The sequence below is a fragment of the Eretmochelys imbricata genome, chromosome 4 (genome assembly GCF_965152235.1).
Source record: "Eretmochelys imbricata isolate rEreImb1 chromosome 4, rEreImb1.hap1, whole genome shotgun sequence".
Taxonomy (NCBI): Eukaryota; Metazoa; Chordata; order Testudines; family Cheloniidae; genus Eretmochelys; species Eretmochelys imbricata.
Genome location: NC_135575.1, coordinates 127,307,863 through 127,334,900, shown reverse-complemented (window position 1 = coordinate 127,334,900; position 27,038 = coordinate 127,307,863). Strand labels below are relative to the sequence as shown.

Sequence of the window (27,038 nt, the reverse complement as noted above, 5' to 3'; positions counted from 1 at the left end):
TAATGACTGATCAGTCATCACAGATAGGGCCATTACTTTGTCATAGGCTTTCTAGTAATAGTATCTAGTACAGTTCTGGCTGGTCCTATGACAGATGTGTAGAAAGCTGCTTTCAATTACTGTAGTGCTTCCCAACGTTTTCTGAACAGACGTCTGATTGAGATGGAATAGAGGAAAGACCATCGCTACCTCCTCACACTTTAGTTGTTGTATCTGCTTCTGTCTGTCTGTTTTCTCTCTTGCTCCTGTCTTCTTATCTTGTATTTTCACCTTTTGGGTGTGTGTATGTGGCCAAAAAAAAAAAAAGACTTTTCTCAGTAGTGAGTCTCAGAGCCCAGGTCAACTGGCTCGGGTTCACACTTGGGGGCTAAAATATAGCAGTGTGGATATCTGGGCTCGGGCTGGAGCCTGGGCTCTGAAACCCAGCCAGGAGTGCGTGCTGAAAGCCCAAGTCAGTTGACATGGATTCTGATATTTACTGCTATGGGTCTGTTTTTGCAGTGTAGCCATACCTTTTGTTGCTCCTTCTCCCCAGTGCTATGTGCAGTTCGGTGGCTCTGAGAGTCTGCGTTGCATGTAGAGCTGAGTGCCGTGAAGGAGAAAGAAATGACTGTTGGGCTGCTTGCCTGATGAGGGAGCCCTATAATAGCGAGCAGCTTCTGCAGCCAGTTCCATTGGGAACTAGCAACAAACACTGGAGAGGTGTTTTTCCATAATTGCCCATCACTTTCCCTGCAGATATCCTCTCACAGGTATGGAAGAAGGGTGAATCTGGGATCATGCAGCTTTCTCTGCCCCACTCCTGCCTAGGGGAAACAGTCACGTTTTTGGAGTGGAAGAAGAGATTCTATATGTTCTTAAGAGGAATTATGTTTGTGTTAAGTCCTGCCATGGTAGGAATAGCTAGCATACTGTAAAGAGACCATGTTATATGATGCTACCACATGCTCACTCATGGTATTGTCTGTTGTTGAAATTGAGAGGATTGCCATGACTCACACTTTTCTTTCTTTGCGGTGGGAGTGATGATGTGCAAGGATGCACCTATTCTTATTCTTGAATTAAGCCAGACCTGCACAAATCAAATCACTTTCTAAGTTTCATTTTTGTTCACATTTTTGTTAATCGGCTACAATTAAATATTTTGGCTACACAAACAAATCCCCATGGATTAATAATGTCTTACATTCTGCCCAGACACACAGTACTAAATAAATATCTGTCAAATCACCAGACATGAGAAAAGAAACTGAGAGAATGCTTGTGATTTTTACAACTCTGTACAATCCTAGCCAACTACCAGCCGGCATATACTGGTTCTGTGCGCCCAGTCACACCATAAGTTGTGTGTGGTCTCACTCCTTTTGATAGTAATGGAGATTTTAAAGTTTTCCTGCCATTTTCTTGCCTTTGTTTCAGAATTATTACAGACACAAGAAGGACTGCACCTGGAAAAATGAAGAATGAAAATTATTTTTAGGAGGGAAGGGAAAAAATGTCAGAGGTTATTTATTCTGAGCTTTATTGATAAAGCAGTCTCACACTCTGACAACTTAAGGCTTTATTTTCATTTAAATTAGTGCAAATTCATTTTGGGTAGGTATAATTTCAATTCTCATAACACAACTTTGAAAGTGCAATTCCACTATGAAAGGTGACTGTATAAAAATGATCTTATTCAAATCTCCTTTTTGATATGCAGTCTCATTGGCAGACTTTAATGACAAAATTAACTTGGCTGCTCTTTCACTGTTCTGTGCTAGTAGAAAGAGGGCTGGTTTCTATTTAACATACATCCCCAGAATTCTTTTTCTGAGTTGGTTATACGTATTCACATCTATTGAAAGACTTGGCTGAGAAATTAGTTTGACCTGCAGAATCCCTATAATCCTGTAATGAGGCACAAGGAGGAAAGAACCAAGATTGACTGATTCTAGCCTGAGTGTGCAGGATTGTCAGAAAAAAAATTACTTCTAAACTGAGCATGCTGGACACGGAAATAATTGACAGATATCAAGCTCTGCAGTGCTATTTTTAGTTGCTTTTTGGCAGAACCACACTAGAGAAACTGATCTTAATGACACATTTATGCTCCTCTGCTGTGATGCACCAACATGCTCACCCAGGGCAGAAAGATGTCCAACTTTTAGATTCTGAGTGAGCAAATGCAAGCCCGTAGTAAATGTGTGGGTTTACATCAGCTCTGAATTTGTCCCATAAACGTTTATGAAATATTCCCTAGTTCTTGTGAATTTGGTATTTTTCTATTTAGTCCTCGTTCAGGCTACTTTAACTGAGTGTTGAATGGTTTTCTTCAAAAGCATTTCTGATGGAAAAGCCCAAGAGTGGTAGGAGGTGAGGCCAACCTGGACACTCTTTTTCACACAAGCCTTTTTTTAATATATTTTCTTGCCAAATACCTATTTTAACTGCTACTTTCATGACAACTTTTGAACATACAGGGCTCCCGACTCTTGAAATGCTATTTTGACTCCTGCTGGAACCAGCATGGCAAGGAGCTGAAGGAGGAGACAATCCAGTCTTCAAATGATTTCCTGTCTCGGCCAGGCAAAACCTCATCTGACTGGCTGCCTTCACCACATCCCCACCTTCTGGGGAAGAGCAGCTAATCAGGTCTGCTGCAGGAAGCAGGCAAAGCTCTCCCCTTTCCTCTTGGAAGCTTAGGGGAGGTTTGGGGGGAGGAGGAAAAGGAGTGGCTGACACCATTCTCTTAAGGTGGGTTGGGAAGGAAGCAGTAGAAGCTCAGCAAGTCTGGGCATCTCTTCTCCCTCAGTGAAGAGCGGGTCATTCTGCTCCCTGCACACACACTCTGTGCGCCCGTCCCATCCCTGGAACACCATGCCTAAGAAGGGGATCACTGTAAATGTCCAAGGCCTGGGTGGGGAGTGGAAGAGAAGAACCCTTGGAGGAGCACTGAGGGACAAGAGGTAGGGGGAGGGAGAGAAGAGGGCAGAATTATTCGCTGAGCTCGTGATGGCGGAGATTGGGGCTGGAGGGGGGACACAGAATTAAGTAGAATGTTTGGGAAGAAGCTGGGAGCTCCACACCATCAGGTGGCCAGCAAGAGCTCCTGAAATAGGGGCCAAAACAATCTTGTATAAGTTGGGAAAATTGGCAATGCTGTTACTGCCATTTCTTTGAATATGTATCAGTGTGGATCCCACTGTAGATGCACATATACCTGATGCACGAGATCAGATTTTTTATTTTTATTTATTTTTTTTTATGGCAGTGTCCACTGGGGCTGTGCAGGATAGGGGGGCTGTGCAGGATAGGGGGGCTGTGACCCTCCCTGAGTTCCCTCTTATTGCCCGTGGCAGCAAGACAGAACCTGGTACATGTATGACCTGCTAGTTCTTAGCTTTGGCTAAATTTCATCAAACCCTTCATAAAAACCCTCATAACTTTTTTGACTTGGGATCGATGATGACACTTTTCCCCTCAAAACACTCACACGACAGCAGGGAGGAACTTGGGAAAATAATTAAGGAAGGCCAAATTGGCTTTACAGGCAGTAATGGATGCCTCTGACTTGGCAGCTAGATCTGTGGCCTTGGCGGTGATGCTGTGTAGAGCATCATGGTTCTAAGTATCAGGCATGCCTAGGAAGGAGTAGGCCATGAACAAAGACCTGCCCTTTGAGTGTGTGGAGTTACTCTAAGTATACTGAACGAGAAGTACTTGTGGCACCTTAGAGACTAACAAATTTACTTGGGCATAAGCTTTCATCGGCTAAAACCCACTTCATCGGATGCATGCAGTGGAAAATACAGTAGGAAGATATATATACACAGAGAACATGAAAAAATGGGTGTTGCCATACCAACTGTAACGAGACTAATCAATTAAGGTGGGCTATTATCAGCAGGAGAAAAAAAACTTTTGTAGTCAAAGAAACAATGGAATCAGGATGGCCCATTTCCAACAGTTGACAAGAAGGTGTGAGTAACAGTAGGAAAAAAATTAGCATGGGGAAATAGTTTTTACTTTGTGTAATGACTAGGCATCACTGATGACAATCAGTTTCATTGAAAATTTCCCAACCAGCTCTGTGCTCCATAATCCCCTTAGCTTCACAACTGTCTTTCTATTGGCCATCACCTCAGCACAGAATCAGCGAGCTACAAACCCTTAAAGGAGGACCTCCCTACGCATCCTTTCATAGGGACAAGGTGTTTCTGAGACTGCACTCTAACTTCATCCCTAAGGTGGTCTCTAGAGTTTCACCTGATTAGTTGAGTAAAGCACCAGTGTTCTTCCTGATGTGCGCAAGCTACATTTGATGGATGTTTGCAGAGCCTTATTCTATTACCAGGACAGAACTAGACCTTTTAAGTCTGTCTCCTCATCTCAGTGGCTATATCTGGCTTGTTGAATGGCCAAGCCATCTCATCATAGAATTTCTAAATGGATCACAGTGTGTCATTAGGTGTTCAGCCTCTTTTCCTCTGATTATTAGGGCACCTTCCATCAAGGCACAGGCAGCATCCTTGGCCTGCTTCAGAAATGTGCCAATATGTAACAGCTGTAAAGAACAACCCACCGACTTCTGTCAAACGTTACACCCTCGATAGGCAAGTGGTGACTAGAGATTGGACTGCAACCCCGGAAGCTATTCTTATGTCTTTAAAGCTGCTGTCCCATACTTTTATCATAATGTACTATTGTGTTTTCGGACAATATTTTAGGGATATTAAGAAATCTAATGAAAATAGGCTAAAGAATCCTAGGAGGGACCATAATTAAGGGACACAGAATTAATTCCTCTGAAAACAAAAATGCAAGGAACAAGCAGTGGCCAAAAGAAGAGAACCCACACAAGAAATGAAGATGTCAGAAAACTAGTCAAGAATATACCACCAAGGGAACACCTCCACTTGTTTAATCAAGAAGTTACCCAAGTTGCAGGTGGATTGTATTCCACTTTTACTATAGCATAAATACTACTCACCGGCTGAAGAAACGGCTAGTAGTACAATGGTTAGAGGAGCCAGTTCACAAGAGTTTCCTGCCTTATAAAGAAATGTTTCCATACAATACTGTGGTTGAGTGCTCCCAGCTGGGCAGAAGGCATTAGAAGGACACGCAATTGGGTTCACATCTGGGCTCTAAGGAATTGAAAATACAAAATAGGTAGCTTCATCAGACAGGTAAGACTGTATTATTTGTTAAGCACTGACACTGCTCAGCATGGTGCAGGACACTAAATAAGCCAGGAGCAGTGGGGGCTGAAGCTGGGTGCCCCAGCACCCCGCCCCTGAAACTGAGAGCTGCACTGGGAGACCCCCCCGCCCATACACAGCCCCTAGCTGCACCCTGAGCGGTTTTCAAACTTTTTGAACTGAGTTCCCCCTTTGAGTTATATTTTTTGGTTGCGTCCCCACACAGCCCAGACAGGCTGGGTGACCACCTGAGTGAGTCAGGGGGTGGAGGTGGCGCTCCCTCCCTGGACCCCTAAATGAAGTAAAACTGTTTATATCCAAGAGTCCACCCCAGCCCAGAACCCTGAGCTACCCCTTCCTCCCCCACCGAGCCTTGGTGTTTTTATAGCATGTTGAGAGGGGCCTCAGCAAGAAAAAGGTTGAGAACCTCTGCCTGAAATTTACAGCAAATGAAAAGTGGTAACTTCAGGTTGGTTAAATAGACTCAAGTCATGCATGGGTACACTCAGGATGGCACCATTACTTGTAGGATTTAGAGCAACAGGTCTGTTACACTGCCTTGCCCATATTTCAAGTAACACAATTAATGGGCCACTCTCCAGTCTTTAGTTTCCCACAAAACTCCCAATGGAGGATCAGTGGAAGCTTCATGTGTGGAGCAAGGATAGGTACATGACTCTAGAGGTGGCTAACATTTGTGACTACTCCTCTCTAACATGGCTGTGTTTACATTTTTTTTAAAAAGAAAAACCAAAAGAACGCTACAAAGGAAGGGGATTGAATAAAGATGGTGTTAATTGTAATAGATCAGCTACATTTGGTAAGACAGACCACTGCTGCGGCTTAGAGAGACTTACAGGACAGTAATAATTTTCTGGGCATTTGTCACAGCTCTCCTTGCCCCTTTGTACTTGGTATTCTCCTATATTGCAGATCTCACATTTGCTGTCACTGGCGCCTTTATATGTACCTACAAATCAAAAGAAGCACAAAATGAGGGGCAGGACTAGATTATTGGGGCTTTTGGTATCAGTGCATGGTTGACCTATGCTTTAAAGGAGTGAGAGAGGAAAACTGATGAAAACATTTAATGCACGAAGCAAAAATTGGGCTCTCAGTTGGTCTTTCTATGGTGATGGGCAGAGAAAACTAAAAGAACACATGGGCTTGGGGAAGAGGGAGGAAACCTGCATTTTTAAACTTGGCAAATAGAGTAAGTTTGAGACATGAGTTCAGTAGAAAACAGGGAAATACTATTCTGCATTTTCACATATTTCAAAACCAATGATGAGAACAAGTTGCAACGTTCTACACTGGATCCAAAGTTCAGAGGTGTTTGTCTATAATTGTGGTTTGAATCCATTTCTCCTATCCAACTGAAAGTTGATAGCTGTTTAAAAATTGTTAAATGATGATTAATTTTTTTTCATTTTCTGAACTTCAATGTTCATAAGAACTATGGGTCTTTAAAATTGTGGGGCTGTATGTTTGCTGCATTTAATGTTTAATGTATCTTGTGTGTTTGAAAGCACTACTTCACTATGGAACTTCCTGGTGATTTTTAGCCCTGCTACAGGGGCTGTAGCATAATGCCGTATCACTGACTCGTATGTTGCTTGGTGTTTATATGAGACAGTATTGAATAGAGGCTAGAAATCACGTTTTTCTAATTTTCCCCTTCATGAGCTGCTTGTTTATAGATTTAAGCCAGGTCTACAATGTGAGTACTGGCATAAGAATACCAGCATACTAACCCAGCAAAGCTCTTCTAGTGGATGGAGCACTTAGTGACTGTGCTTTTGCCCATACAGCTTAATTCATCCCTTGTGAACAAAATAAATTATACAGGCAAAAGCACTGTATTAGGGGTTTTTTGCTGGCACAGCTGTATCAGTCAGGGATTACATGTCATCACACTCTGTGCCACTGCGTATGCACAGAATTCATGTCCCCCACAGATTTCTTTTTCTACAGATATATAGAATATAGATTCTGTTGGAGAGGTGCTGCAATTACAACTTTCGCCTACCAAGGGCTGCTGTGATGCCAGAAGAGACAGCAGCCAGCTAGTGGATAGGGAGGGGAAAGAGGCTGCATTCCTCACAGTGGGGCCAGGTAAGGAGGCATGGGAGGGACAGAGCGGGGCACTTGGGGTTCTTGGGGGGGGGGGGGGTTACACTGGGGACAGACGGGCTCAGGAGCTAGTGGGGTGACAGCATTGAAACAGGGACTGTATGGGAAGGGGGCTGCAGGGCCACAAGGGGTAGGAAGGTTACAGGGCCATATGAGGATGGGGCAGATGTGCCTGAGGGAATGGAAGAGGCTAGGGGTCAGCTAGGGTCTGCATGGGGGAGGCTCCCCAACTCCATAATAATCCCTCTCCCCACCAAAAAAACAACTGTTCCATACTTCTCCCACCCACACCCAACAACCCTCCAGGTTCACTCGCAGGATCCTTCCCTCTTCCTCAGCTCCTCCATTACTCCGATTCCCCTAAGCCTTTGCACTGCTTCTGAGAGGGGCAGGAAATACATTTCTGTATTGTAGTTCAAAGGAATTACTCAATGTTCTGTATTAATACGCCTAATAGGGAGTCCATTTGTCAAACAAACATTTCTTGAACTATTTTATTTTTGGTCTGCATTGTTACAGACATACTTGCTGACAGGTATTTTGAAATAAATTACCAAAATAACTGAAACTGACACAATTATATTGTGTTGTTTTGACAAATAAAATATGCAGAATTTTAAAATAGCATGCAGAATTTTTAACTTGTTGACACAGAATTCCCCCAGGAATAAGTAGAAGTGGTTTTGAGTCTGCTGTAACCAACCTAGGGTACTAGCGAACAAACCCATTGCTGACCATGATTACCAGCCAAAATCCTGATGTACTGGTGCTGAAAGCAGTTTTCCTGCCAGCGTGGTAGAAATAAAAGTTGCAAGAACTCTTCTGTGTTAATGATGAAATGGTGTGTCCTGCAAACGCTAGCCCATAAACCCATGTCAGCATTGTTGCTGAAAATAGGTGCCAGCTGCTGGCCAGTTTGCAAGTAGAGATCAGCCAAAACCATCTGCAAGTTTTATTCTCTAAATAAAGCTCATTGTCCTCAGCCAGAATATCAGCTGCATTTCCCTTCTTTTAATTAATTACCTGGCAGACAAGGTGCACATTCTTCAGATGCTTCTCCAAGGGCCTCTTCTGCAGTGGGGCACATTGTACACTTGCTGCAGTTGGTAGTACTTTGGAGAGAAGAGGAGAGAGGAAAAGAAATCTACAAATATAGCTGAACTCTAGCTGAATCATCTGATACAGCATGTAAACTGCATGACGCTGAGCAAAAGCTGACTAGGTCTAAACTATTTGGATGTTAATGCTAGCTTTATTTCCCCTTCAGGCCTTAAATTAAGAGCTGAGGCCTTTGTCTATATTAGGGTTTTAGCCAGCTGTTTGGCTGCATTGGTACAAACTTCTAGTGCAGACCCCTGTAGCTGAGGTAAGCTACACCAATGCAAGTCGCAATTTACAGCACATCTACAGTAGGGATTTATATTCCAGTGGCTGGCACCCTACTGTAGACAAAGCCTAGGCCTAAAGGTACACATCAAAAGAAAACGCAACAACGGGGAAAGGGAGAAAGAAAAGGGGAGTGGCCTTATGGGATGTGAAACCTTCACAGAACACTAATCAGTTCTGATAACTTCTCAGCATCCAAGCTCATCACAAATAGAGTTAATCACCAAATGCCCCAGTTTTCTTAAAACAAAAGGCCAGTATTTGCCAGCTTATTATTACTTATTTTCTTTCTCACCCTTCCTTCCCCCTGAGGAATTTTTGATAGTGAATTCTCAAGTTCCTCTCCATCCAAAATTATTCTCATGCCTTTGCACCGAGGAGTTTATCTGCTGCCCTCTTCACCTCTTTTGTTATCCAGGGAGTTTAATCATTAATATAAAACCACATCTTGGACTGCGGTGTGACTGTCAACTGATGGGAGTTTCTAATTCTATTCACTTTTGTTGGCTGCTTGTCTGCCACACGACAGCGTAGTCTGGGTAGAAGGGGAATCCTGAACTGAAACCTCCCATGCAGCAGCTAAATATGTTGCCATTGCACCATCACTGGGCCAGCCTCATGGCACAACTGAAATTCATGTATAGGGTCACCATTCACTCATCATCACTGACCCACTGAATTTTTAGGATCTTTTACCTTAAGTAAGTGTTCACTACAGTGTCAATTTCAGTTAAGGAGAACAGAATATTGGAATATTTAAGAGACTCTCTCCAACAGGCAGATCCCCCTTAAAACATTGCTCAGTACGGAGATATTCATCGATCAGCATGAAAAACAAGGATGCCTCCCTTTTTGCCAGTTGAATTAGTGTCTTGAATCATTTGCCAATAGTAAAAGAATCCTACTACCCTTTCCCACACCCCTGAAAAATGATATATGTATTTCTTACTTGCAGAATGATCCACGTGGACAGGGCATGCAGAATGCTGAATTTTTCTGGAAGCTGAAATACCCTAAAAAAACAGAAAAGAGGAATCTTCCCTGCAATGGCACCAGTCACTCAATTATCAAGGTTACAAAGAGTTAAGATGAGTCTCAGCAATGACATGTAAAATCTTGTTGTGTGTTCTCCCGACAGTGATTTGGGGGAGAGGGGTGTTTGAAAATTTTTTTAAGGAGCCTAAAACCAGGGGAGAATCATAATGACCTTGCAATACTAGTGTGACATCTAGGAGGCTCAGACACTCCACTTCAATCTAGTGCTATTGCCAAGATTTAAAACTCTGTCAGGAACTGCAAAGTGACACTTTGTGCACCTGTGATGGGTAGGCAGGCCCTGCAGAGCTTCTGGTATTGCACAGAGTGCTCCATCCCCATTTTACATTGAATCAAGTGAAGGTGAAAAAGGCTATTGACAAAAGGTTTGGGTATAGGCTACCAACAAGTTCTCAAGGATGTGCAGTTGCTGTCCTACCTTCCCATACAAAAGCTATAAGGAGGGATGTTTTGCCTGGCCTGAGGAAAGGCAACTGTGCTTCTGACCCAGTCATCTGAAGTAGGAGGAACTTACTCTAATCGGGGTACATGAACACCTGGCCTCCCCTCCTGAAGAAAATCAAGAGGACCTGAAGAGAGAGAGAGAGACCCTACAGGAACGTTATCACAGGCTAGTACAGGTGTGAGGGGGAGCATAAGCTATTTTGTTACACACAAGAACAAGGTGATATGCATGGTTTGATGGCAATTTTCCCATCAAATTAGAAAAATATATTAGAACAGTCAAAGGAAATGGAATCCATAGTTCAGTTTTTTGGTCTGAAAAAACAATCTTGTTACTAAATGCTACTTTTTCTTTTAAGTAATCTGTTACTGTAACCAGTTATAAGAAAAATCTTGTACATTCTGGCATCACAGCACACCTTGGGTGAAGTGCGTAAGAGTCAAAGCATACCTTTTCCACATGGTCTGCAAGCTGCTGCCCCGGACTCATTGGAATAAGAGCCAGGCTGACAGGGTAGGCATGCAACACTTTTCACTAAACTAAAAAGAGAATTGAGTCAAGTTAGTTCAGTTTTATCTATGTTTCATGAGGAAAAAAGCTTCAGTCAAATTTAAGCTGCTTAAATGGAGGCTTCTGAGCTTGGCAGACCTATTTGTTTGCTTGTATCTGGTGCATCTCTAGGAAATAAAGAAATAGTTTAAGGAGGATGAGGCAGTTCCGGGGGGGAAACCCAACTGGAACTAGTCTGAGCTTTAAACATTCAGTTAAGAAATGAAGTTCTCGATTGCATTAATACTAGAGATTGTTTATGCATTTCCTGCAGTTCACTGCAAGCTTTACAGATAAGTATTGGAAGAACAAGATTACAAAGTCCCACCCTCAAGGTAGTTAGGCCAAGATTTTAAAATGGGTGCCTGAAGTTAGGAGCCTAAGTCCACACTCAGGCTTGTGAGAGGTCTGATTTTCAGAGGTGCAGAATGCTCAGCATCTACCATTGATTTTTATGGGAGCTAGTGGATATTCTGCACCTTTGAATATCAGGTCACTTCAATAGAAGCCTCAACAAGGATTTAGTAGTCTAACTTGAGGTATCCAGTTTTGAAAATCTTGGCCATACAGCCTAAATGAGACCTGAACAGGAGCTGGGGATGGTAATGAAATATGTTCTCTCCTTTTTTTTAGGAGAAGAGGTGCATATACTGGCTAATGTGTTTCTTATAGGCAGATCCAAATCATACCACTTTTCTAAATGAGGAATTTCCTTCTCAGTTTGATCCCTCTCCTCCATGACCCCTTAGGTATCTTTTCCCATCCCCTATTACTAATGCCACCTTGGAACTTGCATTCTGATCAGATATATCATGTTGTTACTGATTCTGAGGCCTGGTAGAATTCATTGCATACCTGGCTGGGGGAAAGAGGCACTGAATGCAGGTTCACATTGCAGTGGACTAGCAGCTAGCTCCAGCTGAGATTTGTATTAAAGGTAAAAATTAGGAGACATAGATTCAGTGGCAGAAACATTTGTTCTTGGAACTGTGAGATCCTTATTAAGGCATCACTGGTAAAATTGAGAAACCTGGTAATCTCTTAATCTCTAGCTCAGGAGTCCAATTGTGGCCATTGTAATAGCTTAATTGCAAGAATCTAGTCTGGCCTTTGAAACGGGACCAACCCCCTGCCTTAAATTAAAGTCACCAATAGAACAAGCTATGCAGAGCCCTCCACCATCCATGGGGGTTTCATAAACTGTGTTGAAGGAAGAATTAGCTGCTAAACCATAATCAGCTGAAGCTTTTGGCACCCAGTGACAGGACTTCTTATTAAAGTATTCTAATGCATTCTGCAGCTCTGAGGCTGCCTGTACACATTTGTATATGTCTAATGTGTGTAAATGGCCAATACATGCTTCCAAATGAAATATTTGCACACAGCTGATCAGTGAGTCACAACCCACCATGCACACGAGGAAAAGGTCTAATTTCTACAGGAGACCTAAGATAAAGCAGATGAGGCCAGACAAATTACAGCTGCAACCAAGTCAAGACAGCACTATACCACAGATCCCACTTAGCCTATGAAGTCTGGACAACCTGAGGACTGGTTTCTTGGGCCAACACATGTATTTGTAGGCATTTTGATAGTCACGGTAGCACCTTGCAATCATTAATTAAGCCTCACAGCACGTAGTTGAGCCAGTGACATACTATCCCCTTTTACAGATAGGAAAACTAAGATGCAGAGAGAGAGTTTGAAAGACTCCTTTGAGTTACCCAGGAGGAAATTTGTGGAAGAGCTGGAGCAAAAAACCCACATCTCTTGGTTCCCAGCCTTAGCCCTGATCTACACTACAAGTTTAGGTCGAATTTAGCAGCGTTAGGTTGATTTAACCCTGCACCCATCTACACGACAAAGCCATTTTTGTTGACTTACAGGGCTCTTAAAATCGATTTTTGTACTCCCCAACAAGGGTATTAGTGCTGAAATCGACATCACCGGGTCGAATTTGGGGTAGCGTGGACACAATTTGATGGTATTGGCCTCCGGGAGCTATCCCAGAATGCTCCATTGTGACCATTTTGGACAGCACTTTCAACTCAGATACACTAGCCAGGTACACAGGAAAAGCCCCGGGAACTTTTGAATTTCATTTCCTGTTTGGCCAGCACGGCGCGCTCATCAGCACAAGTGACCATGCAGTCCCAGAATCGCAAAAGAGCTCCAGCATGGACCGAACGGGAGGTACTGGATCTGATCGCTGTATAGGGAGATGAATCTGTGCTATCAGAACTCCGTTCCAAAAGACAAAATGCCAGAATATTTGCCAAAATCTCCAAGGACATGATAGACAGAGGCTATAACAGGGACCCGCAGCAGTGCCTTGTGAAAATTAAGGACCTCAGACAAGCCAACCAAAAAACCAAAGAGGCAAACGGCCACTCCGAGTCAGAGCACCAGACATGCCGCTTCTATGATGAGCTGCATGCAATTCTAGGGAGTGCCCCTACCACTACCCCACCCCTGTCCGTGTACACCTGCAGAGGTGGAGTCTCACACAACAGGCATGAGGATTTTGGGGATGAGGAAGATGAGGAGGAGGATAGCGCACAGCAGCAGGTACTGGTGAGTGTACCTTTGTAAATATAATACATGGTTTAAAAGCAAGCATGTTTAATGATTAATTTGCCCTGAAGACTTGGGATGCATTCACGACCAGTACAGCCCCTCCTTTTTAAATGGCCAACCCAACGGGTGCTTGGTATGGGAAAGGAGGGCACTGCTGTTTGAAACCATTCCCACATGTTCTGAAGGTTGAAGAAGCCAAAAGACTGTGGCTTACCATGGCTGCCTGCAAGCCGAATTCTGTTGCCCGACCCTGTGTGTGTGTGATCTCTCACACCAAACCAGCAGGCCCTCAATATAAGAGGCAAAATGTGACCTTGTACCAAAAGCACATGTGCTATGTAATGTTAACAGCTTGGTTCACCGTGAAAGAGTCTACCCATTGTTCTCTAAAATGTGTCTTTTTAAATACTACTCTCCCTTTTTTTCCCCCCTCCCATAGCTGCAAATGTTTCAACGCTCCCACTATCATCTCTGTCCCAGAGGCTAGCGCATATAAGAAGGTGAAAAAAAACGCACTCGTGATGAAATGTTCTCTGAGCTCATGCAGTCCTCCCGCACCGAAAGAGCTCAGCAGAATGCATGGAGGCAAACAATGGCAGAGTCCAGAAAAGCAGAAAACGAACGTGAGGACAGGAGGGACGAGCAAGATGAGAGGTGGCAGCAGCATGATGAGAGGAGGCAGGATGCAATGCTGAGGATACTAGGGGATCAAACTGATATGCTCCGGCATTTGGTGGAGCTGCAGAAAAGGCAGCAGGAGCACAGACCACCACTGCAGCCCCTGTGTAACCACCCACCCTCCTCCCCGAGTTCCATACCTTCCTCACCCAGATGCCCAAGAATGCGGGGAGGGGTGGGGCCAGCCTCCAGGCACCCAACCACTCCACCCCAGAGGACTGCCCAAGCAACAGAAGGCTGGCATTCAATAAGTTTTGAAGTGCAGTGTGGCCTTGTCCTTCCCTCCTCCCCTCATCCACCACCCAACCCGGTGCTTCCCTTCTCTCCCACCCCTCCTGGGATACCTTGGCAGTTATCCCCCTATTTGTGTGATGAATTAATAAAGAACGTATGATTTTGAAACAACAATGACTTTATTGCCTCTGCAAGCGGTGATCGAAGCGGGGAGGGCAGTTGGCTTACAGGGAAGTAGAGTGAACCAAGGGGGTGGGATTTCATCCAGGAGAAACAAACAGAACTCTCACTCCGTAGCTTGGCCAGTCATGAAACTGTTTTTCAAAGCTTCTCTAATGCCCAGGATGCCCAGCTGTGCTCTTCTAATCGCCCTGGTGTCTGGCTGTGCATAATCAGTGGCCAGGCGATTTGCCTCAACCTCCCACCCCGCCATAAATGTCTCCCCTTTACTCTCACAGATATTGTGGAGCACACAGCAAGCAGCAATAACAATGGGAATATTGGTTTCGCTGAGGTCTAACCAAGTCAGTAAACTGCACCAGCGTGCTTTTAAATGCCCAAATACACATTCTACCACCATTCTGCACTTGCTCAGCCTATAGTTGAACAGCTCCTTACTACTGTCCAGGCTGCCTGTGTATGGCTTCATGAGCCATGGGAGCAAGGGGTAGGCTGGGTCCCCAAGGATAACTATGGGCATTTCAACATCCCCTACAGTTATTTTCTGGTCTGGGAAGTAAGTCCCTTCCTGCAGCTGTTCAAACAGACCAGAGTTCCTGAAGATGCAAAGGTCATGTACCTTTCCCGGCCATCCCATATTGATGTCAGTGAAACGTCCCTTGTGATCCACCAGTGCTTGCCGCACCATTGGAAAAGTACCCCTTGCGGTTTATGTACTGGCTGCCAAGGTGGTCTGGTGCCAAGATAGCGATATGTGTTCCATCTGTTGCCCCACCACAGTTAGGGAACCCCATTGCAGCAAAGCCATCCACTATGACCTTCACATTTCCCAGAGTCACTACCTTTGATAGCAGCAGCTCGGTGATTGCATTGGCTACTTGGATCACAGCAGCCCCCACAGTAGATTTGCCCACTCCAAATTGATTCCCAACTGACCAGTAGCTGTCTCGCCTTGCAAGCTTCCAGAAGACTATTGCCACTCACTTCTGAACTGTGAGGGCTGCTCTCATCTTGCTATTCTTGTGCTTCAGGGCAGGGGAAAGCAAGTCACAAAGTTCCATGAAAGTGCCCTTACGCATGTGAAAGTTTTGCAGCCACTGGGAATTATCCCAGACCTGCAACACTATGAGGTCCCACCAGTCTGTGCTTGTTTCCTGGGTCCAGAATTGGTGTTCCTTGGCATGGGCCTGCTCCATTGCCACCAGGATGGCTAAATTGCCAGGGTCCAAGAGAAGTCTGTGTCCATGTCCTCATCACTCTCGTCACCACACTGCCGTCGCCTCCTTAACTACTTTTGCAGGTTCTGGTTCTGCACATACTGCAAGATAATGTGTGAGGTGTTTACAATGCTCATAGCTGCCACAGTGATCTGAGCGGGCTCCATGCTTACTGTGGTATGCCGTCTGCAGGAGAGTAAGAGAGCAGAGTTGCAGCGGAAGCGGTGGCTGATGATGGATGCCACAAGAATAGATATTTATAGAGAATGACGAGAGGACCTGCGAGGTGGATTCAGGAGAGCAGACTTGCAGTGGAAACGGTGGAGAATAACTATTAGCACCGTGCACGTTTCCCAAGGAAGAACACACGTACCCGAGAGCCCATGACAGACAACATGGAGAAATTCGCTATTGAGACAATAGCAGCAGAGCAGAGTTGCAGCAGAAGCGGTGTATGACAATGGTTAGCAGCACCCAGGAGGATCAGAATGGATCCCCCAAGCCGCAAGAGAGCAGAGTTGCAGCGGAAGCGGTGGATGACTATGGTTAGCAGACCTACTGCACCGTCTGCTGCCAGCAGCACCCAGGACACAACAGCGGCGGTGTCGGTGAGCTGAACGGGCTGCATGCTTGCCATGGTATGACGTCTGCACTGAAAAAAGGCGCAAAACAATTGTCTGCCGTTGCTTTCACAGAGGGAGGGGTGACTGATGACATGTACCCAAAACCACCCATGACAATGTTTTTGCCCCATCAGACATTAGGAGCTTAACCCAGAATTCTAATGGGCGGCGGAGACTGCAGGAACTGTGGGATAGCTACTCACAGTGTACCACTCCGTAAGTCTTTGCTAGCCACAGTAGTGAGGACGCACTCCGCGGATTTAATGCGCTTAGTGTGGACATACGCAATCGACTATAAAATCGACTTTTATAATATCAACCTAATTTCATAGTGTAGACATACCCTTAGTTTTTGATTAAGTAAAATCTTACATTTTCTACTGTTGGGAAACCCCATTAACACTGCTCCTGCAGCCCAACTGGGGGCAGCAAAAGAGATCCTATTCCAGGAAATTACTATTAATCATGTTTATTTCTGTAGTGCCTAAGGGCGAACCAAGAACAAGAGCCCATTGGGCTAGGCTCCTGTACAAACACAAAGTAGTAGACCCCATTGTAATGAGAGAGAGAATACACAATCTGTGCCTAACCAAAAATACAATCCCAATCACAACAGTGGTCTAGAGACTTACTTAGTGTAATATCCTTGTGGGCAAAGCAGACATGACCGTTGTCCGGCTAGAGGCTGATAGTGACCAACTGGACAGGATATGCAATCAATAGGGTCTGCACAGGAGCCCTCTGAGCAGCAGAAACAACCCAATGTCTCTAAAGCAGAATAAACATTTTTTTAAAAATGACATTTGTATCCAAAGATAAAACACCAGTTTTTAAACCACAGATCAATATCATGAATGTAGAAATATCTTTGTCTAAGTGGGCCTCAGACAAAATATATAAAAAAAATGTATCCTCACATAACACTAGGGTGACCAGATGTCCTGACTTTATAGGGACAGTCCCAATTTTGGGGCTTTTTCTTGTATACACACCTATTACTCCCCACCCCCGTCCCGATTTTTTACACTTGCTATCTGGTCACCCTACATAACACGGTAGGATAGAAAAGAAAAAATATTGAATTTAATATTAAAAATCAGATTTTAATAATCCCAGAGTACTTGAATCTGCTCAGATTGGCACAAGAACAATTGCTGAACAGAGAGTATGTTACAGTCCAGGGCCTCAAATCTGTTGTCTCCATTGTGGAATCTTTGTAGTTAACAAGGCTATTTTTAATGTGAGAGACCAGGAAGTTTTTCCTCACTCTCACTCTAAAAAATAATTTTAAAAAATTACTTTTGATCATTGATTAATGTAAGTTTAGCAGGAAATAGAACTGAAGCAGAAACCCCCAAAGTAGAGAATTCTCCCTTAAGAAGAAACAGTCTTCTGAGCATGCGAAACTACATTACTATTCCCACATCATAAAAATTCTATCAGTCTTAACTCTACAAAACCAGTTTAATCTACTTAGAATAATTATGTAGGATTTGCCATGCTAGCTCTTGGTTCATCAAATCTGTTATCGTTCCTCTGGCAGGAACCAATGCCTGCTACTTTGCAACAGAGCATGTGGGACAGGAAAGATTATAATGGACCCAATTGTGCGAAGTTGTATACGGTGGTATGGGCAATTAGTTCTTGACCTCTGCAGAGATTGTGTCATGCCTCGAAGCATCAGAGCTGGTTATCCCTCTCTTAGCATGCCCTGATACATGTTTTATTATCGATCCTAACATCATCCAGTTTGGTTTTAAAAATAAAACTATGGTATTTATTCAACTGATCTCCTTCTCTAGTGAATTCCATAGGTTGACCACATGTGGTATTAAGGAGAATTTCCTTTTGGGTGATTTTTTCATTGTGGAACATGAATCCTTATTCTTAATACTTTAGGCATTAGCAGAGAGCAGGTATTCAGCATTGTGTAGAGATGGAGATGAGGTCCCCACCAACAGGCTGGTTAGTGGAGACATTTGCCATCTGTTTCTGGTCTTTATATTCATTGGAGCTTTTTAATTCATTCTTATTGCCTAAAAAAGTGAGCTTAAAAATGGGAAAGAAAGCGCACACTCACCCTTAAAGGTGACCTGGAAAGAGGGAAGCAGTTTGCCCTTTCTTGCTTCTTTAAAGGGTATGAAAGGGGTCTGAAAAGGCTTATTTTTCTTGTTTGATAGTTTTTACTTTAGAAAATCAGAAATGTCAAGTCTCATTGATGAGGGGCTTCCAGTGCAACAGAGGTGGACTGGGAGCACTCTCAGCACTTAATTGAAGGGGCAGGAATACTGAATCTTTAACAGTGGTTTCTTTCCAATTGTTTGGAGCAAATAGTTTGAAATTGTTTTTGTTCGTATCTACCATACTTAGAATCACTTCCCCTCCCCATTAGCTACGTTTCACCGGCATTGTGTTTTTAGGTTGTAATCCTACCACTTCTTCAATCAACCACAGTGTCCTCTAGGTTAGATAGGGTGAACAAGGCCTGATGTCCTAATGTAAAAAATGAGTAGGGGGGAAAAATCTGAGCCCTTTTTTGTAGCATGAGACAGCAATAAAAAATAAAATCACACACCCAGTTTTTGTCCCTTTTGCAATCACCTCAATAGACAAAGTAAGAGAGCTGCAGCTGGGAGGGAAAACTTTTGAATCTTACCATTGCTGGGAAATGTTCCTGGTGAACAAGCTGTACACGCTGTCGTGTTCACTGCACTGCAGTTTGTGGAATTGATGGTGTTTACGAATGCCGTGGCTGATGGAACCCCAGCAGACGCTGTCACGTTTGGAGCAGTAGACAGCATGCTGGTAGGTGTTGTGCCATCGGGGGTAGCTGATGTTACCCCAGCCAACTCTGTCACAGCTGATGTTCGTCCGGGAGAAACCTGAAGAGTGGTCCCATTTGGAATAGTGGATACGGTTGTGGCAGATGGCACCCCTGTAGTTTCCGTGGGGTTTGCAGTGGTTGACAGCATTTCAGCTGTTACTGTCACAGCTGTAGTTGATACCGTAGAGACCCTGAGAGTGGTTGCATTTGGAGCAGCTGACGAAACACCAGCAGATGTCAGTGGTGATCCCGTAGAGATCTGGGCAGTGGTCATTTGTCCAACAACAATACCTAAGAGGGGAAAAAGTCGTTGTTAGTGGCTCAGATAGTGTACTCCATGTGGGGAGACAACTCGGTGGAGTCTCATTTATCTAGCAGTTAATCCAAATCCATTTGCTTTTTTGATGTTTGTTTGGAAACATTTTCTCCATTATGCTCAAGGAGTGATGCAGAGAGAAGCAAACTAGATAAAAGTATATACAATAATTAGTGGTCTAGAGAAGGTAACTCGGGTGCTTCTATTCTCCCCATCTCATAACACAAGGAGACCTTCAATTAAGCGACAAATTCAAAACTGATAACAGAAAATATTTTTCACAAATTGCATAGGTAGACTGTGGAACTCATTGCCACAGGAAGTTGTTGAGGCCAAGAATATAAAATCCAGAAAGTGACTGGATATTTATAGGAATAGCAAGAATATCTAGAATTGTAATAACAGGTATTGAAGGGTACATTGAACCTCATGTTTCAGGGCTCATGTCAATCTCTAAATCTCATCCTGATCTCTAATAGTTAATGGGAGGTGAATTATCCTCATCTGCCCACTGTGGGGTTTCTTACACCTTCCTCTGAAGCCCACTGTTGGAGACAGGTACTGAACTAGGTGGACTTGTGTGGTCTGGTCCATTCCATTTTATTCCTTATATTGTTCTTATCACAGGATATCTGAGTGCCTTCCACTAGTGCATTAAGGGATGTGCCTAACATCTGTAACTTACATGGTTCATTCTCTCTCATATCCCCTCCCCAGGGGGAGAATTGTGTGTACAGCATAGTGTTTTGGTAGGATTTTTAATGTCCATGCTGCTTGGTGTTTACATTGGAGAAGGCAGGTCACGGAAGTGCATTCTACACTTGGAGTTGAAGGTGATGAGGTTTATGATGGACCTTAGTTCCTGGGGGAGTTCATTCCAAGATTGGACTGGCCTCCTGAGAAAGCTATGTCTCATGCATAGATGAGGTTTACCCTTATACTAGAAAGTTCCATTGTACCTAAGGAGCGAAGTTGTCAAGCACAGTCTTCATCATGGTGCTTTAGGTGATCTTTTTAGATATCCCAGACCTGGTCATTGAGTGCTTTGATGATAAGGCCCAAAACGTTCAGATTTGATTGAATATTCTCAGGGAGGCCGGTTTAAAGAGAGTGGAGAAGAGGTTTGATGTGCTTGCGGTAGCCCATTGTGCTGAGCAGATGAACTGCAATGTTCTGTACTTTGTTGGAGTCTCCTAAGGGCTGGTGATTTCTTGGCGAGCCATATTGTATTGCTGTAGTCCCGAGGAGGGGTGACAAAGATGATCAGGTCATTGTCTGCCAGGGTGGGATGGAGAGTCCGATCCAACCAGAGATGATAGAAAGCATTACTTATAGATGCTGCTGTGTGAAAGCTTAATGTCAGTGAGGAACCCAAGAGCACTCCTAAATTATGGACTGAACTACTAACCAATCATAAGTATGTGCTTGAACTGAAGGAGACCTCCCCATGGCATGAAACTCTTCAAAGTGTTTTTCCCTGCCCACCACTTTAGCAATTCCTATTTTCCTAGAAATGGGATGAGTCTCATACTGGATACTGTGGAAGTATCTGCAGGCAATCCACAGTACCTGGGGCAGAACAAATAGCACTCCCAGCATTATATTTGAATTGCAGGAGCTGTTCATTGGAGGATGATCCATTTTAAAAAATATAATCTACAATTCTGCATGCAAAAAGCCTCCTTTTTCCTCACTGGGTCACCTTTAGGGCATCATAATTCTGAACTATATCACCATCTGTACAATGCTTGGATCAGCATCTGAAAGGTTCTATTCTGTAAGGTTCCTAATGCTTTTGCTTTTACACTGCATAGCTTCATGTGTTTGGAGAGGTGGATTCCTCAGAATCTTGCAGGAATGATTGCAGTTCAGTTTGCTTTGCTGTTACATGTAATAGGTTAAAATATGTCTCCTTGTTAAAAGTGAAATCTACAAGACTTTGACCTGGGAGTAGCCATTTTGGCCCTGATACCCATCCTTGAAGGGGAGAAAGACCTATTAAACTAAAAAGCAAAGAGAGTAGCAAGAGTATTTAAATTTAGCAACATAATGATTAAGGCATTTAAAAAAAACAGCAACAGCTGTCACATCAGTGTAGAAGGAGGGAGTGCAATAGATCAGGAAGTTGGCGTGGGGATTTTTTAGGTACTTTTTACAATAACTAACTGCTGCTGCTGAAATTGTGTGAACTGATACCTCAAAGAAGTAAAACACAATTATGAGACTAATGGATTTCTTTGTTCCCGCCTCCTCAACGCCTTAGCCAAAGAATCATCATTGTTACATCAGTGTCTGGAAGCTGAATCGGGCATAGATACAAAACGTCCAAAAACTGCTCACAAGTTATTGTGCTGGTGTTAAGAGAAATTAATTAAACATAAACAAAATTCTTGTCATAAACTCAGCTCTTGATAGTAGATCATATCCAGTACTAAGATATTGTTGAAGTGTGTAGTACAAAAATAACATCTTAATTTTCAGAATAAGCCAGTGATTCACACACTGTAATTTTACTTATTGAATTTTCCTCTGCTTAACCTGATGTTTACCCACCTTGTCCTAATCAGCACCCATTTCGGAGGCTCCAGCATAAAGGGAGCGTGTGGAACTTAAATGTAAGTTGCAGTGGAAAGGACAAGTTTAAACAACATTTAAGAACTGCTGCAATGTTCAATTTCAAGGAAGTGAATGGATCAGTTTGCATCAGAGGTATAAGCTATGGAAATAACAGGACATGTACACCATGTGGAGGCTGCATGGTTTAGTGGGGATGGCACTGAACTGCAAGTCAGGAGACCAGGATTATACTTTTAGCTCTGCCACTGACCTGCTGAGTGCGACGAGGCAAGACACTTCACCTCTCTGAGCTTCTTTTCCCCTCCACCCTTTTTCCGTCTTGCCTATTTAGATGGTGATTTTTTTTTCAGGGCAGAGACTCTCTCTTACTATGTTTTTGCACAGTATGTGGCATAATGGGGCTGCAATCAGCTGGGACTGCTGGGGCTACTGTAACGCAAACAACACCATCCTCATGGGAATTCAGCTGGTTTGCAACCTAAAGACATTTGAGAAATACGATTAAAATACAGAATTTAATTTCTACAACAGAATCATACAACTGAACAAATGGGTCCATTGACGGTTAACCTTTAAGACTCTGGACTTTTAGTCATATGAAAACTGTTAAGGAAACTCTTCTGTGCTTTACAGAGGTTAGAGTTACACTGACACTAACTTCTTTCAGAGTAACAGCCGTGTTAGTCTGTATTCGCAAAAAGAAAAGGAGTACTTGTGGCACCTTAGAGACTAACCAATTTATTTGAGCATAAGCTTTCGTGAGCTACAGCTCACTTCATCGGATGCATGTGAGCTGTAGCTCATGAAAGTTTATGCTCAAATAAATTGGTTAGTCTCTAAGGTGCCACAAGTATCATAGAACATCAGGGTTGGAAGAGACCTCAGGAGGTCATCTAGTCCAACCCCCTGCTTAAAGCAGGACCAATCCCCGATTTTTGCCCCAGATCCCAAATGGCCCCCTCAAGGATTGAACTCACAACCCTGAGTTTAGCAGGCAGTTTACCTTAAAATCTGAAGTCAATTTTCTCCCCTTGGGAACACATGCCAATGAGCTGCCCTGGTTCCAATTCCAGTTTTGTTAAATGGGTTTCACAGTAAGCTGTGTGGTGCATTGGTATGTGCATTGGCTGTAGCATGCTATTGGGCTCTCCTGGAGTAAGTTTTCAGAAGGAACCATTATGATCACGTAGTATGACCTGCTGCAGAACAGCTCCTGGATGTTTGTCTTGCCATGGAAGTTTGTCTTCAAGCCACAAGTACTGAAGTAGATTTAAGTTCCCTGGATTGCACAGGACAGTTGACATGTTTAAAATGAAATCTTTTGTTGAAAATAGCTATTTTATTCAAAAACTGCAGGGGGGGTTAGCAAAATTTGACAAAACTGCTGCAGTTTAATTTTTCACAAAAATTGTGCTTTTATAAAAGTAGTTTTTATCCAACATTCTAGAAATTTGGTGCTGAAATGGTTATTGAAAATTTTAATTTACCGAATTTGGTGATTTATTCTGCTTTCTAGATGGAAGGAATGATTTTTTTAAAAAGATCACTAAAAATACAGCTGAAAGACCTCCAGAAAGTGTTGAAGATGGGACAACTCATGTCAGCTAGGCCCCCAACATTGACCAAACAGCCTTTATTTGTCCTGGAAGTTCACTGAACTCTTTCAATTACAGAGCCAAATTCTTCCTGACTTCCAGTATTTGCAACCATTGATTTGTAAGGCAGGCATTCTTTAGCCTACAGTTTGCAAATGAAGCCTGGTGGTTTGCTGAATTTCCTACCTTTGTCCCCCTCCCCATACATTGTCTGCAAAGCTGGAGAAAATAATCATTCAATCCAAGTGAAATAAATCAAAACAGAAGCTACATATCTCGGGGAGTATAAAAAAAACCCCTTTGTTTTACTAAAAAAGAAAAGGAGTACTTGTGGCACCTTAGAGACTAACCAATTTATCTGAGCATGAGTTTTCGTGAGCTCACGAATGCTCATGCTCAAACAAATTGGTTAGTCTCTAAGGTGCCACAAGTACTCCTTTTCTTTTTGCGAATACAGACTAACACGGCTGTTACTCTGAAACCTTTGTTTTACTAAAGAATGAAAAGGTGAACAAGTGGCTTCTGAGTGGGAGAGCATCCATATTTGCTTAACTCCTGGCAGAGCAGGGACTGCAAGTCTTGCTCATTTATGTGTTATATCTTTGACAGACAGATAAAACTACCAAGTTAGTTATTTGAGCAGCTTAACACCCTGGTACGTCGCTTTAAAAATGCAAGCCTGCCTGTTTCAGTGGAGTAGCAGGATGTATTATTTGTTTGTATTCGAGTAGTGTGTTGGAGCACCAGTCATGCCCCAGAGCCCCCTGGTGCTAGACAGTACAAAAAGACTGTCCTTGCCGCAAAGAGCTTACAATCTAAAGGTATAGGCCTCCACCATGCGGACAGACAACGCCACTTGGCATAAATATGATACATATTGTAAAGAATACAAAGTTCTTGGAATCCCAACAGTAAAAATACTAAAACTAATCTAAAATATTTGTTTATAGACTTAAGAGGGACACATTCTGCCCTCAGATACATGAAAGCAACTCTCATTGAACTCGTTGGGAGCTGTGTATCTGAGGGTGACATCTTGCCCATAGCACGTCATCTGTTGTAACAGAAAGATAAGTATGTAAAAACCTCTTGCAGTATGTTCGATATCTATGCTTTACTTTGCAGAAAGACTCTGATTATTCTGTGTACCTTGGAGCTGCAAGGGTCATTTTCTAACACTTCCTCCTGCTTTTTTGCAATTCTGCAAGCAAAGTACTTTCCTGATTATTCAGGATTTAGTTCAACTTCTAAGTCTTTCTTCCAAAATATTTAAACTTAGCTGAGCAATGGGTCCAGCCATATTTGTTTTTCAGGGCCATTGTGCCAGCTGAGTGTTGCTGTATATATTTATATCCAATTGCAAGACTAAATGTTTTTAATCATGTCTTTGCAGCCTGTTTTCCTTTCCTCTGTTCCCTCACCCTTTCCCCTGCTGTTATACATTGCTTCAGAAACCAGGAACTATATGAAAATGCAAAGCCCCTTCGTTATCCCAATGCAACAGTTTAGAATCATAACTAGTATCTTTCTAGACCAGAAAGAACAAGTGTCACATTTTTAAAAGTAGTTACTCACCCATCAAACAAGCTGCACCTAAACTCCAAAGCAGAGACCTAGGACATGAACCCATTTTCCAAGTGAGTCACGGCTCCTCACCAAGTGAGAGCAGCTGCTAAGCTCCTACAGCTAACTGTTTGTCCTTTTTTTAGTTTTTGTTCCCAATTCCATCACCTGACTCTGATCATGTGGTTGAGTCAAACCAACCCCCCACAACAAACTAAGCAGGATTTACTTTTGAGAAGTGTCTTGTGTTTCAAAAGCATAAGTCCAAACTAAATATCGTGCAGAAGGGTTTCTGTTCACTCTGAGTACCTGCACTGAAATACATGTAAGAGAGAAGCTCCCTGGAAGAAGCAAAGAGCAGAATAAGCAGCTGTTGGATCCAGCATACAGAGTTCAGAGGGGCTATGAGGCTGGCTGCTGTCCAGCCCCCAGGATCTTAACCTCATCGACAAGCATTACATCACTTTTGACATACTCAGGATTTCCCATAACAGGACAAACAGAAACAGCCCGAAGAAGTTCCCTTTGTAACTGACACTAAGGGTGATGTAACTAAGGTCATATGATTTCTGTGGCCAACCTCAAACAAGTTTACTGGCATGACAAAAGTTGCCAGAGTTGATACATCAAATATTTGTGAGTAGCACAGATCTTTCAGTGCTTGGTAGGTGAGAGGTTTAATGTAACAAATCCATGTCCCATTGCTGCCCCATTTCTGATTCAGGCGTTGGGTGCAAGATTATTATTATTATTGTTTGAGGCTGGTTTCTGCTGTGTCTCTCTTTTCTTTGTTGTCTTATACTCAGTTCTAGTAATTAGGGGAAGTATCTTATATACTTTCATTTTATATATTTAACTAGAAAATCCCACTGTTTCAACTTTTCTTTTGCCATATTGATTCCAAAATCAATCCTTGGATTTCTTGGGTGTTTGTCTCCCAGTTTCTAGTATTGCATGATTGCAAGCACTGGTTCTATATTTGGAAAGGGTCTATCTTGGTTTGTGTAATTAAACTGTAGTATGGTTAGTGTGAAACTTCAGTGAAGGATCAATAGCAGTTTAGCTTGTTGTGGTTTTGTTTTTTAATCTGTTTTTCCCAGTAAGGAATCATTTAGAGCTAAATATAGTGTCTGATCACTGTTTCTTTCTTATTTTGTTCAGCACCTCAAAAGGATTCAGGGTTTGGGCTCTGATACTTACCTACCTCCAGAGTCTGCCGTACATACTGGGCTGCAAGTTTTTGAGAAAAAGTTCTCAAGAGATTTCTGGTGTTTCCTGTTGAGATTTCCCCCCCAGCAAAATTCTTGAGAGCAGTTTCACATGGTATTTAATCACTTCTGGTCAGGTTAGGTGGAAACCAGAAATTGAAATGTGGGGTAAGGGGAGAAATACTCTGAACTCTGCCTTTAAAAAAAAATCAGTTTTTTAAAAGTTTTGTTTTATCTGACCTCTGTTTGTGTTCTTATTCCTTCCGCTTTTAAAGAGAGCGACACAGCTGTTTTTGGCTCCAAAAGTTACACTCACATATAGCAGCTCTGTCATGCCTGCCTGCAGTCCAGCTGTGATCTTGTGCCTGTAGCTGGGCTGTGAGGCATGGGCAGCTGGGGTTCTTCCTCCCAGCTGACAGGGGTGTGATGGGTTCCCCCCTCAGGGTGCCACTTGGAACTGGGGTACCACTGAGCTCGCCTGACCCACCAGCCTGGGCTCCCTTTACACTGTACTGCTGTGACAAGCTGCAGACCCACTCCCAGTCTCTCACTTGAACCTGCACACATACAGGTAGGGCACACCCAGCTGTTGTAACATGCAAAAAGGCTTTCTGACTAGCCCCTGCATGGGAAGGCTTCAACTAAGGAACTGCCTTGTTACTCAAGTGCACACCCCCCTCTGGAGTACAAACCC

The 27,038-nt window shown here is 43.2% G+C and overlaps 1 protein-coding gene across 2 annotated transcripts; it reads right to left on the bottom strand.

Annotated features, from left to right (window-relative positions):
- Positions 1 to 907: 907 nt before the first annotated feature.
- LOC144263709 (uncharacterized) lies at positions 908 to 25,285 on the bottom strand. Of its 2 annotated transcripts, XM_077814673.1 has the most exons (10): positions 25,149 to 25,252; positions 22,229 to 22,456; positions 18,918 to 19,376; positions 16,894 to 17,029; positions 10,654 to 10,742; positions 9,652 to 9,715; positions 8,340 to 8,428; positions 6,041 to 6,153; positions 4,973 to 5,129; positions 908 to 1,448 (listed from the first exon to the last, which is right to left on the bottom strand). In XM_077814673.1, the coding sequence occupies exons 3-10, from the start codon at positions 19,357 to 19,359 to the stop codon at positions 1,297 to 1,299; spliced, it is 1,242 nt and encodes a 413-aa protein (XP_077670799.1). In that variant the 5' UTR covers positions 19,360 to 19,376; positions 22,229 to 22,456; positions 25,149 to 25,252; the 3' UTR covers positions 908 to 1,296. The 2 variants fall into 2 exon arrangements, with proteins under 2 accessions (XP_077670799.1, XP_077670798.1); XM_077814672.1 differs by lacking the exon at positions 22,229 to 22,456 and having other exon boundaries at positions 25,149 to 25,285.
- Positions 25,286 to 27,038: the final 1,753 nt, after the last annotated feature.

Coding starts and splice junctions, on each gene's coding strand:
- LOC144263709 (XM_077814672.1), bottom strand. CDS start 25,203: ATGGGTTCATGTCCTAGGTCTCTGCTTTGGAGTTTAGGTGCAGCTTGT. Junction 6,154..8,339: donor ATGTGCACCTTGTCTGCCAG/GTAATTAATTAA, acceptor TTTGATTTGTAG/GTACATATAAAGGCGCCAGT. Junction 1,449..4,972: donor ACTAGCCGTTTCTTCAGCCG/GTGAGTAGTATT, acceptor TCATTTTTCCAG/GTGCAGTCCTTCTTGTGTCT.